General features: G+C 32.9%; 2 protein-coding genes across 4 annotated transcripts; both read right to left on the bottom strand.

Moving 5' to 3' along the window:
- Nucleotides 1–952: 952 nt before the first annotated feature.
- LOC110624339 (putative disease resistance protein At3g14460) lies at nt 953–5,651 on the bottom strand. 2 transcript variants are annotated; one of them, XM_043960815.1, is made up of 2 exons: nt 1,530–5,651; nt 953–1,174 (listed from the first exon to the last, which is right to left on the bottom strand). In XM_043960815.1, exon 1 carries the CDS (start codon nt 5,595–5,597, stop codon nt 1,557–1,559), a length of 4,041 nt encoding a protein of 1,346 aa, XP_043816750.1. In that variant the 5' UTR covers nt 5,598–5,651; the 3' UTR covers nt 953–1,174; nt 1,530–1,556. The 2 variants fall into 2 exon arrangements, with proteins under 2 accessions (XP_043816750.1, XP_043816749.1); XM_043960814.1 differs by having other exon boundaries at nt 953–1,282.
- A 7,174-nt stretch (nt 5,652–12,825) lies between these two features.
- Nucleotides 12,826–18,805, bottom strand: LOC110625189 (putative disease resistance RPP13-like protein 1). Of its 2 annotated transcripts, none has more exons than XM_043960569.1 (4): nt 14,334–18,805; nt 14,193–14,255; nt 13,968–14,113; nt 12,826–13,419 (listed from the first exon to the last, which is right to left on the bottom strand). In XM_043960569.1, exons 1-2 carry the CDS (start codon nt 18,570–18,572, stop codon nt 14,217–14,219), a joined length of 4,278 nt encoding a protein of 1,425 aa, XP_043816504.1. In that variant the 5' UTR covers nt 18,573–18,805; the 3' UTR covers nt 12,826–13,419; nt 13,968–14,113; nt 14,193–14,216. The 2 variants fall into 2 exon arrangements, with proteins under 2 accessions (XP_043816504.1, XP_043816505.1); XM_043960570.1 differs by having other exon boundaries at nt 13,968–14,118.
- Between the last annotated feature and the right edge of the window lie 2,721 nt (nt 18,806–21,526).

Raw genomic sequence — 21,526 nt, forward strand, 5'->3', positions numbered from 1 at the left:
ATCAAAACTCAAATAAATTAATCTATTTTAAGTAGAATCAAACTCAAAATCTAAGTGTTTTAGAATATTAAAACTACACAAATATGCAGATTATGATCAAACAAATCATCTAGTAAATGCATCGTTGAGATATTTGGATGAGTTTCTGAATAGTCTGCCAAATGCATGTCCAATACAATCACGAATGATCAAATTAACATGGAATGGAAAAGACCTGCTAGAGAAATAGTCAAAATCAATTTTGATGGGGTAGTGAATAGCACGGAAAATAGAGGGTCAATTGCAGTGATCGTCCGAAACGAGGAAGGAACAATCTTAGCTGAAGGTGCAAGAGAATGATAAAGATAACTGACCTTTTAACTCTAGAAGCAATAGCAGCAAGAGAGGCAGCTAATGTAGCAGCTAACTATAAGATCATAAGAGTTTATATTGAAGGAGATTTCATGGAAGTTGTTCAATCCTTAAAAAGAGTTAAGCCTAGTCCAACGATCAAAGGAATAATAACATACTCTGATTTTCTTATGGCAAAGTCATGTCAATATGAAAAAGAACAAAGCAGTTCATTGTAAAGCAAAAAAGACACTAATCTATAATTCTTTTTTCTGTAATTCTTTAACGCAATTAATTTTATACTTTTCATTTTATTCGTTAAAGGGCCAATTATTTTCTTGTTCCTTTTCCCATTCGCCCCATTGAATTCACCCTTTATTTTCTTTTTGTCAATTCTGCATTCAATCAAACATAATAATATCTTTAATCCTTTAAAATATCAATTTAAACCTATAATTTTGAATACATGCTTCTGAAAAATAATATAATTTTATTGTACTGTCACAAGCAATTGAACGGAGAAATTTGTAGATAATTAAAAATAATTTAGATTGTGAATCAATATTAAATTAAAAATACTTTAAGTTTGCAAAGAGAAAAGAAAAAAAAATATAATGGGTGAATTAATTGTGAAAATGAAAAGAAAAAAGGCAAAAAATACAGAATGTCCAGAGGTGGAGAGTACAAAATCCAGAAATAACAGCAAGTCGCTCTTCGTAAGAGCAGAGATGAGGATGCATTCTGGGCTTTTGAGATTCAAACCTGACAATCTGTTCATAAAACATAGCCGGGATCAATTCCATCCAAATCTGCAGAAGTTCTGAGCTCACTTTCTACCATTTTCCTGTTGATGACAAACTGAAATCAGCATTTAGCATAAGTTTCAAGACAGCCCATTGGAACCCATTTATGCATTTCAATAGAAGAGCTAGGAAGCCACAGCTTTTAATACCTATCACGATTACAAGAACATTGATGGTTAGATTATTTTATCCGATATTCCAGGAAACTGTAAGAGTTGACAATAGTTTTATCACAAATCATACAGAACGACAATTCGTATAATGGAAAATTTAAACAAAAAGAAAAAAGTTGAACAACAGAGGAGTTTAGAGAACTAAAAATGAAAAATTCCCCAAAAACTTAAAAATTGTTATGATATTAGAAAACAACAGAAATGAATTGAAAGCAATCCTCACATTTGTTGGAGTACTGTGAAGTCTTGTTTAATTGCGTATAACAACGCGGGGGATATGAGAAATGATAGGCCAGTAGTCTCCCCCTTTTTCTTTTAAGCAACGATCCCGAAGCAGAGGGCAGTTGTCAATACATAGGCATTCAAGTGTAGCAGGGAAGCCCTCAGCTGGGAAGGACTGCAGTTTTGGGCACCTCCAAATTTCTAATTTTTCAAGAGAGATGAGCTTTTGGATACCCATGGATATGGATTTTAGATTCTTGAATCCAGCAATGAAGAGGTGGGTAAGAGAAGTGGGAAGCAGAAAGCCGTCATCATCTGGGAAGGAAATAATATCTCCACTTGACTTCATGCTGCCAATGCCCAATTTTCTGAGAGAGGTGAGCCCGTGGAGTCCCCACTCTAGCATTGGCTGTTTCAGATTCAAGCATGCACCCATGGAAAGCATAGTTAGGTTTGGAGGCAAACATTCTATTGAGCACTCTATAGCTGCTCCACAATCTGACATATTTATAGATTGAAGGGAAGTGAGGCTTTGCATCTGATTCGGCAGAGACTTCAAATTTTTGCACCGATGAACTTCGAAAGAGACAAGCTTGGGATTGCGCAATCCCATCTCTGGGAACAACTCTAATCGAGGACAGTTGCCTATTTCTAACTGTTGCAGACTCTGGAGGTCCTGCATGTGATTGGATAGAGACCTCAATCCTTCACAGCCAGCGATTTTTAAAGAGATAAGAGAAGGGATGGGCAATTCCTTCCCAGGAAAGGATTCTAATTGAGGACAGTTCCATATTTGCAAATCTGTAAGATGAGAAAGCCCATAATATAGCGAGTTTAATAATTGTGTCGTCCAGTTGTGGATTTCCAAGGTCTTCAGGAAATCAGGAAACTTTCCATTTGAAGAGGACCCCAGAGATTTACATCCAGAGATACGCAACTTCCCGAGATGAGACGTGTCGCTGCTGTATTTACTGTGGGACACAATCCCCTCCGGAAGAGACTCCAAAGCTCCACAGTTTTGCAGACTAAGACATATCAAGTTGTGCGGCAAACCCCCTGCAGGGAAGGAAACTAAACTTCTACATTGGCTTATTCTCAAATCTTTGAGAGATTTGAGGTCTTTCAGTCCACTTGGCAACTCCTTCAGATTTGGACACTGATCTACCTCCAAAACTTCAAGACTGCATGGCAATAGCTCTTCTTCTCCATCTACCAATGATGCAAGATCAAGACATTCTATAATTTGCAAACTAGTAAGAGAGGTGGCATTAGTCACACTCTTGAGAATTGCCTCTTGACATCTTCTAATAGAGAGTGCTGCAAGTGATGGGAGAACTTTTGGTAATTCAACCAAGCGCGGGCAATTATTAATAACAAGTTTTTCGAGGGAAGGAAGGAAGTTGGGCAATTTTCCAGCCAACTTGGGACAATTATGGAGTCGAAGTTCATGCAGCTTAGGAAATTTTACCACAGAATCTTCGCCCAGACCATTTGACCAAGCCCACTGCTCCCACTTACCCATATTAACAATCTCTAGCATTTCCAAACAAGAAAAAAATGAATCATCCTCATAAAACTCAACACCCACTTCTTTTACTCTACTTAAACCTTTTATGCTCAACTTTTTTAATGACTTTAATCGTCCGAGTGGTGGCAGTGAAGTAATTTGATGACAGTTGCTTAGCTCCAACTGCACCATGCTAGAGAATGAAGGCTCACCTAGCCACGATGGGAATTTCCTACCACTAAATGATTTAATTGATAGGCTTGACAGACTATGATGTGGCTGCATTGAGTTGAGAACTTGTTCTTCATGACTTGGGTTTCTCAAATCATAAGAAAATTCATCAGTCCATTTCAAGTGTAACTCGGTGATACCAGGCTTATCCTTCAAATTGGCAAAACCCGCATCTCGAATATCTTCAACTTCCACATTCTCTAAACTTGTAATATGAATCTGCCCCCGCAGATCACAAAGTTTCTTCAGCTCTGTGATCCGTCCATTGCTTTTCCCCACGATAAATTTGGTCAACACGCAGAGACTAGTCAAATTACCAATATGTGGTGGCATCTCTTTCAATTTCCTTGTGCCAATAATGTCAAGATGCTGCAAGTTGAGTAAATTGCATATGCCTTTAGGCAACTCAATAAGCTCATAACAATGATGCAACTTTAATGTCTGTAAGTTGGAGAGTTTATCCACTGATTCAGGCAACCCTTTGATTAAAGTAATAGACAGGTTGAGGTAGCGCAAGTGCTTCAAGTCACCAATAGAATCCGGCAACTCCTCAATCACAAGGTGAGTTAGAGATAGCGACCTTAAGCATTTTAATTTTGGCACCAACTCATGCACCACCTTACTAGTTAAGTAGCATCTCCCCACATAACGACTCCAGGATAACAATGTCCGCAAGTTCTTCATTTCATAGAAGCTTTGAAATCTTTGAAAAGTGTTCATAAAATGAGGAATAAATGAAGAATGTCTAATCTTTGCATATGATTTTGCATTCTGCAACTTACCAACCATATGCAAACATACTTCTCTGCTAACAAAGCAAGCTAAATCAACAATTAGGTCATGCATTATATATTTTGATTTATTATCATTTGATTGTTGAAAAAACGATCTTGATAATAAATCATCAAAATAATTTTGACCCAAACCTTCACTATCCTTCATTTTCTTCTTGTCATACAAGAAACCCTCAGCCATCCACAGCAAAACCAATTCATTCCTATCAAACTCGCGATCCTTTGGTAGTATTGCGCAATAAGAGAAACATCGCTTTAACTGAGGTGGAAGATGAAAATAGCTCAACTTCAAGGCTGGAAGGATATTGTTCCTATTGTCTGGTAATTCCCACATCTCACTGCTCAACACTTCCTTCCACAAATCAGGATTTGGTTTACCCTTTAAGATGCCTCCAAGAGCTTTTGCTGCCAAAGGTAATCCTCCACATCTTTTGACAATCTCCTCACCTATTTCTTTTAGCTCCAAATGGTCGTCAAAATTATTTGCTCCCAGAGCATGCTGGGCAAACACAGACATACATTCATTGTGTGAGAGCTTCTTAAGAGAATATGCTGGAGTGGCACCCATCATTAGTGAAACATCTTGACTTCGAGTTGTGACGATAACTCTGCTTTGAGCTGCCCCTGCTTCAAAAGGACCCCAAAACAGAGTCCATTGCTCATAGTTCTGGGTCCAAACATCATCTAGGACAACTAAAAACTTCTTCCAAGACAACTTTTGCTTCAATTTTACCTGAAGCAAATTTAAATCATTGTCATCACCACCATCTCCCAATTGATGAAGAACTGTTTTCGTGACCCTGAAAACATCAAAATCTTCACCAACAGACACCCAAGCTTTCAAATCAAACTCCAACATGGGATCATTGTAGACTAGCTGAGCTAGAGTTGTCTTGCCAAGGCCTCCCATTCCAACTATGGAAATCACAGACACCTGGGTATCACTTGTCTCAGCATTCAACAATTTCAACATCGCCTCCTTATCTTCCTCCCTACCATAAACCTTGGCTTCGTTAACCAAAGAGGTTGAGGGTGGTCTTTCTGTCACATGGCTGACCCTCCTATTAGACTCAGCTAAATGGAGTTCATCTTTCTGCTTTATGATCTCATCTAATCTAGCACTAGTTTCCTCTATTTTGGCAACCATCCCAGCATTGAACTTAATAGTATTTAAATTTAGATTACCACACATAGCAGAGAGAAGCTTGTGCACCTTATCATTTGGACGAACAGGCTTGTCTACCAACTTGCGTCGTTGAACCTCCGTGGCAAGTTCATCCATTATATCCTCGAGGTCGTGAGCCAAGTCTCTGAGATCGCTTAGCCAGATCTCCACCGATTGGTCTGCCGTCTGCTTCTCCTCTGCATCTTCAAGCACTACATAAATTCGCTGGAGCATCTTTTCCCACTTCTTGAGTTGAGCCAAGACTTGACCTTGGCCTACGTATTTCTTTAAGTCAATGGAACTCAACCTGTCGAAAAGCCCCTGAAAGCAAACAGAGAGGATAGAGCCTCCAACAGCAGTCGCAATTTCCATGGCAAAGAGTGAGTTGTGAGAGCAGAAAGAAACTATGAAATCTCAAGATTCAAGGGAAGAGTTTGTAAACACATAGCATTGGAAGGAGAAAGGAAAGAAAAAAAAAGGGAAATGCAAGGCTTCTCTGATGCTCTATTGGTGTCCCGCCAAAATATTTTTTAATATTTAATAAAATTTAATATTTTTAATATAAATATAATTAAAAAATTAATAAAAAATTGTCTCTTTTAATAAACTAAAATATCAATTTATTTGGAGTTTAAATATATTTTAATTAAATTTGTCTTTCTATTTAGTTTTTGCCTTTCAATTTTAATTGCACTAAAAAATTTTTATAATGCTAAATTAGACAAATGGTATATTTATAAATTATATATTATAAGAATAAAGATTATACTTTATTTTTATTTTAAATGAGATATGTTATAATTTAAAAAAAAATAGATTCAAAATTTTTAGTAGTTTTTTTGTTTTTAATAAGTTTGTATAAAAATTAATTTTAAAGGAAAAAATAATTTTTTATTTTATTTTTTATAAAAAATGTGTAATGTTACGTCACATATTAAAGTCATTATTTTGATTTTTCAGTTTTATAAGGTGAATGGAACTTTTCATATTTTTTTTATTTTTTAAATCAATTTTAATGTAAATCAATTTAAAAATGAAAAATTAGTTTATTTTATTAAATATATATTTAATATTACAGAATTGAAATCTTTTAGGAATTGATACTCCCACTTTATACAAAACCAGCTGTTTCTTTCGTTATGTTCTTGAGAGCTTAGAGAATTATATGTACGAGAAAGATAACCCTAAACACGTGATTAGAGCTTAACAGAAAATAAATAAATAAAATTCTAAACACGTTATTAGAGTTTAACAGAAAATAAATAAATAAAACACAAAATAAAGTAATAAAATGAATATTTTCTGATTTATAGAAAAATAGAATTTATAATGATTGAGTAAGTTTAGACTGAGGGGAAGGTGTTTCTCTTTTTTTATTTTTTTTTTATCACTGACGTTTAACGACCTTTCTGCTACAGGAACGTCTATTTTTATCGTTCAGTTTCGTACGTACAGTGATGTCAGTTCCCCTTACTCATACCAGGCGGCCATTTAATTACTCTCAGAACGTATGCAAGAAGAATTGCGAAAAGACCGAACCTGTTACCCATTCTTGAGTCCCATCACGGGGCTAGTTTCAACAACAGGTTATAGGCTCAAAGATGGCCCAAATTGACTGATGTCTTCAGGTCTGATCCATTGCTGCGGGCAGACTTTCTTTAAGTCACTCTAGGCTTTGAGCCGACTTAAGCTATCATGGATCTGGCCCGACCTCGGAGGAGAAGAGATTCGGCGGTTATCATATTATAATCTTTACACATTTGGACTTGCAATACGATAGCTTTTGAAATTAGAAGCTTACGCTCACTATAATATTAATATTATATTATTATATTAATTTATTAAAATAATAAAAAATTTTATTATTAAATAAATATATATAATATTATTAAATTATTTTTATATATTTAATTATAATTAAATTATTTTTATATATCTAATCCGAATATAATATTAATTTTATAATTTTAAAATTATATAATATCAATAATTTTTATTTAAATATTAATAATAAAATTTATTAAAATATTAATATATTAAAATTATAAAAAATATTTATTATTATATAAATATAATATAAATAATATTATTAAATTAATATAATATAAGTATATTATTATAATATATTAATAATTAAAAAAATAAAACTGTTAAGTGGTGTATACAATAATTTTAAAAAAATAAAAAATAAAATAAATAATAGTCTCGCGCTGTTAAACTATTATTTTTTCTAAAAAAGAAAATCTTAGCATTTTTATAAAATGTGTCCGAAAAGGCAGTTGGAATCATGTTTACCATACAGATCAAATTCAAATCCATAGATATTTTGTTTTCAATCTGCCAATTTTTTTGTTATTTTGAACCTAAATCCACAAAAACCCCTCTATACCTCAACAATCTGACACAGAGATAGATTGAAGGGAAATGAGGCTTTGCATCTGATTGAGTAGAGACCTCAAATTTTTGCACCGGAAAATTTAAAATGACACAAACTTGGGGTTGGGCAATCCCATCTCTGGGAACAACTCTAATTGATGACAGTTCCATATTTCTAACATTCGTAGACTCTGGAAGTTCTGCATGTGATTGGATAGAGACCTCAATCCTTCACCGTCTGTGATTTTTAAAGAAACAAAACAATAGAAGGGATGGGCAAGTCCTTACCAGGAAAGGATTCTAATTGACGATAAATCTGTAAGATGAGAAAGCCCATAATATAGCGTGTGTCGTCCAGTTGTAAATGTCAAGAGTCTTAAGGGAATCAGGAAACTTTCCATTTGAAGAAGAATTGAGGGATCCACATCGAAAGACATGCAATTCCTCGAGATGAGACATCTCACTACTGTAATTACTCTGACACATAATTCCTATGGGTGTAATCGAACCGAGTCGAGCCGAATTTTGTAAAACTCAAGCTCGTTTATTAAAAAAATTTGGAAGCTCGAACTCTAATATTTGATTCGAGTTCGGCTCGAAAATTAAATATTATAATCGAGCTCGATTCGAACTCGACTCGTGAAAGGTTCGTTCAGTTTAATAACGAGCCTAATTCGAGTTCGAGCTCAAAAAACTCGATTAAGAAGCTCGTTAATTAAACTTGAGCTTGAACTCGAAAAGCTCGATTAAGAAACTCGTTAAAAAAGCTCGAATAATATTAATAATTATAAATTTTTAGTAATAATTATATAAATATATTAATAATAATTAATTAAATATTTATAGTAGTATCTAGTTTAAAAAGATTTTTATAATTATACTTTAATTTTAAAAAGTATCTAGTTTTACAATTTAATTTATCAGGTAATACTGCTTGAATAATAATATTAAAAAGTACTTATTATTATTTGAAATTTCTAAAAATATAATTTTTAATTATTTATAGTATTGATGTAGGACTGATTATATTTTTTCAAGTTAAAACTTTTAACCAATAATACTTGGTTAAAATGAAATTTGAAAACGAAATGTCAGAAATCGAAAATTATTGTCGATAATTATTATTTTTAACCAATAATACTTTGATACTTTAATCAATAATGTTTAATTAAAATTTTTAACTAAAAAATACTTGATAATATATATTGTTTACTTAATTAATTATTATTAATATACTTTGATAATTATTACCATCTTTTATATTGTATGCTTAATTATATACAAAAAAATTTTATAATTATACTTTAATTTTAAAATTATATAATTTTTACAACTCAATTTATCATGTAGTACTATAATTTTAAAGAATACTTATTATAATAATTAATATTAATTATTTGTGATTATACATTAATTTTATTGAATCTTATTATAATAATTATATACAAAAGATTTTTATAATTTAATTTTAAAGAATACTAATTATAATAATTAATCTTAATTATTTGTAATTTTCAATACTATAATTTTCAAGTATTTATAATAGTTTAAATTTTATAACTTTATAGTTATTTTTATTTTTTTAATAATATATGAACTTGTTCATAAATTTATTTAACGAATTAGTTCACCAATTTATTTAAACAATATTACTCACGAGCCTTCTCAACGAGCCAGCTCGCGAGCCTTCTCAACAAGTCAGCTCGCGAGCCTTCTCAACGAGCCAGCTCGCGAGTCTTAACGAACCGAATACTATTGAGCTCAAGCTCGGCTCGTTTAAGTGACGAGCCTCAAAATTGAGCTCGAGCTTAACTCGTTTAAAAAACGAGCCGAACTCGATCGAGCTTTTATCGAGTCGAGTCTCGAGTAGCTCACGAATAGCTTGGTTCATTTACAGTCCTAACAATTCCCTCCGGCAGAGACTCCAAAGATCCACAATTTTCCATTCGTGCGGCAAACCCCCTGCGGGAAAGGAGACTAAACTCCTACATTGGCTTATTTTCAAATCTTTGAGAGATTTGAGGTCTTTCAGTCCACTTGGCAACTCCTTCAGATTTGGACACAAATCTATTTCCAAAACTTCAAGGTTGCAAGGCAAAAGGCCTTCCTCTCGATCTTACCAATGAAACAAGCTCACGACATCCTCCAATTTGCAAACGCTTTAGGCTAGTAAGACAGGTGGAATTAGTCACACTCTTGAGAACTGTCACCTGACATCTAATATAGAGTGTTATAAGTGATGGTAGCGCTTTTGGTAATTCAACCAAGAGCGGGCAATCAGTAATAACAAGTTTTTCCAGGGAAGGAAGGAAGTTGGGCAATTTTTCAACCAACTTGGGACAATTTTGTATTTGGAGTTCATGCAGCTTAGGAAATTTTGCCACAGAATCTTCACCCAGCCCATTTGACCAAGCCCACAGCTCCACTCACCCATGTCACTAACCTCTAGTTCTTCCAAACAAGGAAAAAATGAATCATCCTCCTAAAACTCAACATCCACTGCTTTCACTCCACTTAAACCTTTTTTAATGACTTTAATCGTCAAAGTGGTGGCAGTGAAGAAAGAAACTATGAAATCTCAAGATTGAAAGCAAGGGCTGCAAACACAGTCTCTATCACAGCATGGGAAGGACAAAAGAAAGAGAAGGGAAATGCAATAAGGCTTGTCTGATTCTCTTTTGCTGTCTTCACCGAAAGGTCTCGGAGCTCTACAGTTATGGCGTCCCCGCCAAATTAGTGGTCGATTATTTAACAATCAGATGAGCTAATCAATGATCCGTTGCTTTAACTAGGACCTGGGAAACAACAATGAAAAAGAAGGTACATTAATGGGTTTTTAGTGATCTTCCACTTCCTCATATTTTAATGCAAATTCTCCATCTTCACAGGTGGATTCCACTTTCCCCATGATTTTTCGAAATTCCAGCTTCTAATGCCTTTTAAGGTAGTTGTTTACTCAATCAACTAGCTTGGACTGAATTATTTGCATTAATTTGTGAGGAGGAAAGCTTAATTTGATGGAGGTTCAAACGTTGGCAGCTTTAGGTGGGTATATAATTATTATATAAATTTGCATATTATGCTTCATGTATTTGACACCAAAGCCAATTTTTCTCAATTGGTTTTACAATGGTCTCTGTAGGATGCCATGAAAACATTGTTGATATTACTCCTCTTGGTTTGAAAACGAGCAACTCTACATTCAGATGGAACACTGTGATTGCAGCTTATCCATAAATAAATCTTCCAGATCATTCACAAAGGACAAAGTGTTGGAAGTCTTACATCAGGTTACGAATTATCGACACGTTATTATTTCCTTTACTAAGGATATATCTAGGATTCAAGATGCAATAAGGGATACATCTGTTAGCTCAATGATCACCTAAACCTTCTGATTGGTATAATCTAAACTCTGATGGATCAGCTGCCTCTGCTAGGGGCTTTATCAGATCACATACAGGAGCCTGGTTTTGTGGTTATGCTACTAATATTGAAACGTGTTCTACAAAAGCTAAGCTTTGGGGCATTTTCCTTGGTCTGAAATGGCTTGAGAAAAAGGCTTGAACCAAGTTTTGATAGAGTTAGATAACATATATGTAGTGCAAATAATTAATAGTGAAATTTCTAAGGTTAGTGCTACATGTGTCTCTTTCATGTTCTTCAAGTTTCATGCTATAGGCTTTGCTTGATTTAGTTTTCAGCTTTGTTTTCCTTTTATTTCCAAAGAAAGAAAAAGTTCATATATATAAAAGCAATAATTTCATATACAAAAGTTCATATAAAAAATTTTTATTATTTAAAATAGTATTGTTTATTAATTTGACAATTTTTTGAAATCATAATTAATATAATTTAATTAACAAATGCTATATTTTTTCATTAATGGAAATATATATATAATTAATTAAAATTATTATAAAAAATATTAATTGTGATAAAATATAAACTAATTAAAGAATTAATATACCTAATTATATAAAATATTATTAAATTAAAATTTTATTCAATATAAATAATAATAAAATTTGATAAATATAAATAATTAAACTATAATAAAAAGTGAAATAGCGATTTTAATACTCTAAATCAAATATTACAAATATTGAACAATTAAATTATTATACCTAAATTACTACAGTTTATTATATTAATGGTTGTGATAATTTTACTCTTCACTTTTCATAAAAATATAACCTTTATATATCATTCTATATAAAGCACAATCTCTATTCCACATACTTTTTCAACATAGCTCCCTCTTCTCTCCTCTCCTCTCCTCAATTTGTTTAAACCTTTTCTTTTTTTATGTTCTTTTAGCATTTAATATGAAATGTATAGCTATATAATATTTGACAACTAACTCAATCCATTAAAGTTGGACGAGTGTCATTCACATACTAGAATTATTTGATTAAAATTCAAGTATATTCTAAAGAAATTATTTTATTCTTTCTTGATAATAAAATATATTTAGATCGTAATTATTGATACTATTATAATTAGTATTCACTTAATACGATTAATACACTAAATTTTACCACTAAAAAAAATTACATATTCGAAAGCTACGGTGATAAAGTATATAATTCTCTTCATCCACTATTACACTACAACCACCACCGTTATTCACCAAAACTATTGGAATTTAATAAATTTTATTTTTCTAATAATATAGTCCTTAAATAGAGTTTATTATTATATATTAATAATATGTAATAATAAGTACTAAAATTCTTTTTTTTTTTACAATTGAGGTTGATGATGTATGGTTTTATACTAGAATAATATTTTAAGTCGAAATTTCTTACTTTAAAATTAGAAATCATATCATATATATTAATTGGATTTTTAATTTTTCTTCATAGTTATTTTTTTATTTGTATGCAATAAATTGCATATTTAATTAATAAAAATAATAAAAAAGTATATAACTGATAAAATTGAATATTTTATTTTATAAAAAAAATTCTTATATTATTTAGAATATCTAGAGATAAAATAAAATATATTAATCAATTTTTTTAATCTAAAAGCTGGATATAAAATACGTTTAAAATTTTTTAGAGGATTATTTTACTTCTTTTAATATACGGCATAATAAAGTAACTTTATTTATCTAATAATATTTTGCTCCTCTTCCCTTAATAGTAATGGGAAATATTTCAATATCCACACAATATGCAGAAAAACAACTAGTTTTATTATAAAATAGATAAAACTTAATTGCGGGAGATATTATTACCTGAAAATCAATAAAGTTTTATACGTATACATGTATATTTCTACCTACTCCTAGACCTCACAGATTACAAAATATTTACAACAATATGCTCAGGAAACACAATAATCATTGGAAAAAGCTCCAAATGCTTGATTCTCTAGATGGCTATGTCTTTTATCTCATTCTCCTTTTTTTTAATTGGAAATTGAAAATTGAAGGAGTAAAATTTTAATTTCTATCAAATTTATTCAAATACACTTACCACCAAATTAAGTCTGTGAGTGCGGAAGCATTCTCCTATTATCATCATCTTCAATAAATCCCACGACCTGAAGAAGTCTTGCGCTCACTTTGCGGAAGCCACAGTTTGCAATACCTGAAAGGGAGCAATTCTAGCAAGGCCACTTGAAAATTTTTTTATGCAACTAGGTTGTCTGCCTTCTCAAGGAGCACGCATATACATTTCTCAAGTTGCCATCATTTCCTTTCTCAAAGTTTAAAATTGATTTGAAATTTATACAGAAGATGAAACTGTATGCAGCTTCGGGCAAATATCCTCAGACGAACTCAAAATCAGCTGAGTTTCATGTCTTCCTACGATGTTACAATCACAAGATCGTTAAGACTAAGAATATTTTATTGGAGGTAAGCGAATCTCCAGAAAAAAAAAAAAAAAAAAAAAAAAAAAGAAAAAAAGAAAGTTAAGGATACAAACAGAATGACAACTTAAGTATCCAGATCATTTATTTAAAAAAAAAAACCCAGATCATTTTGATATCTATATTCTTGTTATTCACCTCCATTTTAAACTAAAAATTGATTTTTTTTTTTATTAGCCAAACAAAATATTTGAAATTCTCAAAATTTTAGATTGTAAAACCTACTATTTAAAGTCCAAAATTGAAACTTAAATACATGAATCTGAACAAATATGAAGGGGAATTGAATTTATGCAATTTATATTATGTTTTGATTTTTAATAATGAACACCCCATCACTACTAACCAAATGAATACAACTGTAAGATTTGATAGTCAATTCTTGCAAAATGCCTATCATTCAAAAGAGCTTTCCAAATATTAAGATGAAGCAAAATAGGTTTGGATTCTTTTGGAAATTGATAACAATAGTTCGATACTCACATTTGGACTAGCAAATTTGGATTAAGATGGACGGGAAAACAAGGACCAGGACAGATTCGAAAACTGATGCCCATATCAAAATTATGGTAAAGTTCGGGTAGCATAAGAAACAGGACATTCACTCGAGCGAAGTTTGCAAATGTTCCCTGCACTGCCAAATTTCAAAATCAGTTGCAAAAGATATTTCTTCTGCAAATTGACCAAATTATTACAGGAATTTAATACCTGACTTGCAGAACGATGCAGACCCTACCATTTGCGTAAGATATAATCTTTTGTTACTTCGTTCTGCATTGCAAAACTTCAGAATAAGTTGCAACAGAAATATATTTCTATGAACCATTGCAAGTAGAACAAGAGTATTACCTGATTGTTGATACAAACAATGGGGATATGAGAAATGATTGGCCAGTAATCTCCTCTATCTTTTAAGCAACGATCTTGCAGTAGAGGACAGCCATAAACAGATAGTTCTTCAAGTGTAGCAGGGAAGCCCACATCTGGGAAGGACTGAAGTTTCTCGCCACAAATATGTAAGCTTTTAAGAGAGGTCAGCTTTTGGATGCCCCTTGATATGGATCTCAGATTTTCGAAATAAGAGATTTTGACATAGGTTAGAGAACCGGGAAGTAGTAAGCCATCATCATCTGGAAAGGAAATCATATCTCTATTTGACTTTGTGTTACTGATACTCAATTTTGTAAGAGAGTTGAGTCTATGGAGTCCCCACTCTGGCATCGGCTGTTTTAGATTATCGCAAGCAATGATCGAAAGCTCAGATAGGTTTGGCGGTAAACACCCTTCAGTTAGGGACTCTATATAATCACAGCCATATACACGTAGAAATCGAAGGCAAGTAAGGTTTTGCATCTGATTGGGTAGAGACCTCAACTTTTTGCACCGAGCAAATGTTAAAGAGACAAGCTTGGGGGTGGGCAATCCCATTTCTGGGAACAACTCTAACTGATAACAGTCCTCTATTTGTAGATTTTCTAGACAACGGAGGTTTTGCATGTGATTGGATAGAGACCTTAATCTTCCACAGTCTGAAATTGTCAATGATACAATACTGGGGATGGACAATTCCTTCTCTGGAAATGACTCTAATTGAGGACAATCTGATATTCGTAATTCTGTGAGATGAGAAAGCCCATAATATAGCGAGTTTAAGGTTTGTGACGGACAGTTGTGAATCTCAAGGGTCTTTAGGGAATCAGGAAACCTGCAATTTGGATGATTTTGCCTGAGAGATTCACATCCCCTGATATACAATTTCTCAAGATGAGACGTCTCGCTAATGTAATAATGGTCTTGCATCATTCCCTCCGGCAGCGACTCCAAAGAATCACAGTTTTCGATTCTAAGACATACCAAGCTGTGTGGCAAACCCCTTACTGGGAAAGAGACTAAACTTCTACATGAGCTGATACTCAAAGAATTTAGAGACTTGAGGTTGCTCAGCCCATTTGGCAACACCTTCAGATTTAGGCATCCTTCTATGCTCAAAATCTCTAGATTGCCAGGCAAAAACCCTTCCTCCCCATCCACCAATAACACAAGCTCCGGACAATCCTTGATTTCCAAATGCTTTAGACTAGTAAGATAGTCTGAATTCGTTCCATCATTCCACAAGCATCTCAGATCAAAACAATAACTAATCTCAAAAACTTTTAGTGACCTCAAGGTCTTTATTACAGCTTCATCTAATCTCACAAGCCTTGAAAGGAAACTAATTTTTAAGGTAGTTAGAGAGGGGGAATTAGCCACACTTCTGAGAACTGCCCCTCGACATTGATCCCGACCATGAGAGCCATTAATAGAGAATGTTAAAAGTGATGGAAGCATTTTTGGCAAATCAACTAACTTTTCAAATCCAAAAATATCAAGTTCTTCTAGGGAAGGAAGGAATGTGGGCAGTCTTCCAACAAAATCACGACAACTCACTATTCGAAGCTTACGTAGCTTAGGGAATTTTGGGACATAATCTTCAACCAGATCAATAGACCAAGTCCACAGCTTCAATTGAACCATACTGATAATCTCGAGTGTCTCCAAACAAGGAAAACATGAATCATCCTCATAAAACTCTACTCCTACTTCTTTCACTTTATCCAGACATTTTATGCTTAACTTTTTCAGGGATTTTAGTCGCCCAAGTGGTGGCAATGATGTGATTTGGTCACAATAGCACAACTTCACCTCTACCATGCTAGTGAACAAAGGATCTCCCAGCCACAATGGGACTTTCCTTCCACCAAATGATACAATTGAAAGGCTTGACAGACTTTGATGTGGCCGTAATGAGTTAAGAACTTGTTCTTCGTCACTTGAGTTTATCAAGTCATAGGAAAATTCACGAGGCCCAATCCAAGTACCGCTCTGATTCCATTCCAAGTTTAATTTACTGATATGCTTATCCTTCATATTGGCCAAATCTGCATCTTGAATATCTACTACCGTCCCTAAATTTTCAATGTGAAGTTGCCCTTGTAGGCCAGAAAGCTTCTTCAACTCTGTGACTCGTCCATTGCTTCCCCCAATTACAAACTTGGTCAACAGGCATAGACCAGTCAAATTACCAATATGTGGTGGCATCTCTTTCAATTTCCTTGTGCCCACAATATCAAGATGCCGCAAGTTGAGTAAATTGCATAGGCCACTAGGTAACCTCGTAAGGATATCACAACCACGCAACTTCAATGTCTGTAAATTGAAGAGTTTATCCACTGATTCAGGCAACCTTTTGATTCTAGTATAAGATAAGTCAAGGTAGCGTAAGTGCTTTAAGCCACCAATAGAATCTGGCAACTCCTCAATTGCATAATAAGTTAGAGATAGTGACCTTAAGCATTTCAATTTTGGCACCAAGTCATGCACCACCTTACCAGTTAAATGGCACCTCCAGTTATTGTCGTGATACATTGATAAAAATGTCCGCAAATTCTTCATTTCATAGAAGCTTTGAAATCTTTGAAAAGTGTTTCTGTACTGAGCAATAAATGACGAATGTCGAATCTTTGCATATGATTTTGTACTCTCCAACTTATCAACCATATGTAAACATGTTTCCCCACTAACATAGCGAGCTAAATCAATAATTAGGTCATGCATTATATACATTGATTTATTATCATTAGATTGTTGAAAAAAAGATCTTGATAATAACTCATCAAAATATTTATGACCCAAATCTTCATTGTCTTTCATTTCCTTCTTATCATACAAGAAACCCTCAGCCATCCACAACAAAACCAACTCATTTCTATCAAACTCGTGATCCTTTGGTAAAATTGCACAATAAGCAAAACACTGCTTTAAATGAGGTGGAAGATGAAGATAGCTCACTCTCAAGGCTGGAAGAACATTGCTCCTGTAGTCTGGTGATCTCCATATCCCACTGCTCAACACTTCCTCCCACACTTTAGGATTTGGTTTACCCCTTAAGATGCCTCCAAGAGCTTTTGCTGCCAAAGGTAATCCTCCACATCTTTTGACAATCTCCTCACCCATTTCTTTCAGCTCCAAGTGCCCGTCAAAACTTGTTGCTCCCAAAGCATGTTGGGCAAACACGCGCATACAATCATCATACGATAGCTGCTTGAGAGGATAAGCTGAAGTAGTACCCATCATCAATGAAACCTCCTGACTGCGAGTTGTGATGATAATTCTGCTCTGGTTCGACCCTGCTTCAAAAGGACTCCGAAACAGAGTCCATTGCTCATAGTTGTCAGTCCAGACGTCGTCCATGACCACCAAAAACTTTTTCTGGAAGAACTTTTGCTTCAATTTTACCTGGAGTGAATCCAAATCTTTATATTCACCACCATCACCCAATTGAAGAAGAACTGTTTTGGTGATGGTCAAAACATCAAAATCTTCGCCAACAGAAACCCAGGCTTTCAAATCAAACTCCAACGTGGGATCATTGTAGACTAGCTGAGCTAGGGTTGTCTTGCCAAGCCCTCCCATCCCAACTATGGGAATCACAGAGACCTCCACATCACTTGTCTGAGCATTCAACAATTTCAGCATCGCCTTCTTATCTTCCTCCCTACCATAAACCTTCGCTTCATTAACCAAAGAGGTTGAGGGTGGTCTTTCTGTCACATGCCTAACCCTCTTTCTAGAATACTCTACTAAACGAAGTTCATCTTTCTGCTTTATGATCTCATCTAATCTAGCACTCATTTCCTCTATTTTGGCAACCATTTCAGCATTGAACTTAATGGTATTTAGATTTAGATTCACTCCACCACACATAATAGAGAAAAAACTGTGCACCTTATTATTTGGACGAACAGGTTCGTCTTCCAACTTGCGTCGCTGAACCTCCGTGGCAAGTTCATCAATGATATCCTCCAGGTCGTAAGCCAAATCTCTGAGATCGCATAACCAGATCCCCACCAATCGATTTGCCGTCTGCTTCTCCTCTGCATCTTCAAGCACCGCATGAATTCTCTTGAGCATCTTCTCCCACTTCTTGAGTTGAGCCAGGACTTGGCCTTGGCCAACGTATTTCATCAAGTCAACGGAACTCAACCTGTCGAGAAGCCCCTGAAAGCAAAAAGCGAGGATAGAGCCTCCAAAAGCAGTCACAATATCCATGGCGAAGAGTGAGCTGTAAAAGAATAAGCTATGAACTCTGAAGATTGAAGAAAGAGTTGGCAATGGTCAGTTGAGAAGGTCCTCCGAATATGGATTGGTGGTCCCTACTCTCTATTTCGACGTGATTTTGTAGAAGGGAAACAAATTGATTCTCTGTCCATATTATTATATAGTATTAATTTAATTAACTAACTATTTTAAATTGTAAATTATTAACTATTTTTCTTCCCTCCAGTCATCTAAAACTATATCATTTAATTAAGTTTAAACAGTAAACAATTTAATTATTTTAGTTTAATTTAGATTTAATTAAAAAATTTATTATAATAATACTAAATTATTAAAAACTATTATTAATAATTCTAATATTTATCGTCCTTTTACTTGATAACATTTATTAATATTAAAAAATTACTTCTATATAATAAATTTAACGGCACTTACAGATTTAATTCAGTAATAAAATATAAATTGTCTGAATTAAAAGAAAAAAGTTTTAGAAGGGTAATTTACGATCTATTAAAATTACAAAATATTTACAACAGTATGCTAATGAAACACACAAATCATTGGAGAAAGCTCCATGCTTGATCATATATGGCTATGCTTGTATCTCATTTCAAATAACACTTGAAATGTCCCTTTGATAATATTACCAAAGTGGAAGCGTTATCCTGTTATTATCATCTTCCAAGAATCCCACCCACATCACTCTTAAGCTCACTTTCTAACATTTCTATGTAAGGAGACACTAAAATTAGCATTTGAACCTACCGGTAAAGCACCATGTCATTAAGTATCTCCAGAATCATTTTTTGACTTTTTAACTAAGAAATTATCTGTAAAAAGTAAATAAATGAGGTGCTCGATACCAATAGGTAATCACTCTTAAAAATTAATTGAAATGCATGGGTGAGTTTAGAATTTAATTGAATGTTTAAAAATTATTTATCTTGAATGTTAATTTATATTTATTTTTATACTATAAAAAGATAGAGCTAATTGTTCATTATCCATAGAACTCAAAACTATTGGCAGTGAATAATAAATTTCATATATGTAGGAATTTCATAAATTTTGTATCAACAATAGCTAAGTAACGAAGGTTAGGCTTGTTTGGATCTCGTAAGCCTTGTTGTATTCGAGTTCTGAATATTAGGGGTGAGCAATCATTCGATTTGGTTTAAAAATGAATTGAATAAATTGAAAATAAAAATTTTGGTATTTATAAAAATCGAATCAAATCGATTTTAATTAAAAATAAAATCAAATTGAATCGATCTAATTCGATTCGGTTTGATCGATTTAAATTTTTAATAAATTTTTTATTTTTTACACTTTATTTTAAAATTTAATTAAAATATTTTAACTTATCTAATCTAAAATAATATATTATTATCATTAATCGATTCGATTTGATTTTTTTAATTTTCTTTTTTATCAAAACTAAACTAAATCAAAATAATCAAAATTTTTAAAATTAAAAATTAAATTAGATCGAAATAAATAAAAAATTAAACTGATTAATTCGATCAATTTTTTCGATTTGAATTAAATATTATTTATATTATTAATAATGACCATGTCACTATGTACGAAACCTAAGCTGTAATCATGTCATCAATGACGAGCTAATGAAGTTTAGTCAAAGTTTTTCAACTTATTGGCGAGGTATGAATCATATGAAATAGCAACTCTATCAAAGCTATGCAAAATATTTTTGAAACAAGTAGATTGTTTATCTCAAATTTGCCAATTATCATTTTTCTCAAAATTAAAAATTGACTTAAAATTTATATGATGGTGTTAATAAATTTTTTTAAAAATAGAGAAAATTTGTGTAATTCTCTTTTAACGATCAAATAAATTTCATGGACCAATTTTTTTAATATCCCAAGTATCAAAAATTGTGAACATATTTTTCCATCCATCAAACAAATCAAGCCTAAAAAGGGAATTTGTTGAAAAAAATTTATTGATTTGAGAAAAATAATTTATCCACAAACTATTTTCTCAAAAATATTTTGAAATATGTTTTTTCAAAAATTAACTTATTTTTTATCATTTAATTGTAATATATTAAATAATAAATAGTATTTTTAAATTTATACTAAAAAATTAATAGTATTAGTAAAATTATCAACCACAAATCCCAGCAACCAGCGTCAGATCAAGAAATCTCCAGGCAAAAGAAACAGAAACTAGAAAAGAACATAAATTCATTTTACTGACTTGAATAAAAATCCCAAAATCCAAATTACACTCATTTATTTATTTAAAGCCTTTTTTTCCTTTTTATAGATTAAAAACTCTGTTTATGGTAAAAGAATCTCTTAATTTAAGAATCAGATTAGATTAAGTTAAGAATCATTTTGAATCAAAATCTTAATTATTATTAAGAAAAAAATTAAGAGCATAGATGAGGATGCATTCTGAGGTTTTGAGGTTAGAAGCTTACAATGAGGATCACAAGAAGAGCTCCTTGCTTGATTTCAAAATGTCTATTAACTGATTCTCTTTTAAAACAGCTCCCAACGTTTCTTTGATAACATAATGAAAGTAGAAGCATTTTCCTATTTTCATCATCCTCAGTGAATCCCACCAAACTCTGCAGAGTTCTTGAGCTCACTTTCTACCATTTCACAGCCACAGACATAAATCAATAAAAGAGCTTGGAAGCACAGCTTTCAGTACCTGAAACGAAGCAGCTATATAAGAACAGCTGAAATTTCCTGATCATAAATAGCAATAACATGGATGGACACAAATTGAATAATAGATAAGTTGATCAGAACAAAATGAGAAAGAAAAAAAAACAGTAAAACACCCAATTTGTTCCTCTGCCATTTAACACCATGTTTAAGACAAAATCAAGCGATAGAATTCAATCCAATCGTACTAAAAAATCCATGAATTCACATGTAATCCAATTAAATATGAGTATTTGAAATAAT

This window comes from Manihot esculenta, chromosome 10, assembly GCF_001659605.2.
Source record: "Manihot esculenta cultivar AM560-2 chromosome 10, M.esculenta_v8, whole genome shotgun sequence".
Classification (NCBI taxonomy): Eukaryota; Viridiplantae; Streptophyta; class Magnoliopsida; order Malpighiales; family Euphorbiaceae; genus Manihot; species Manihot esculenta.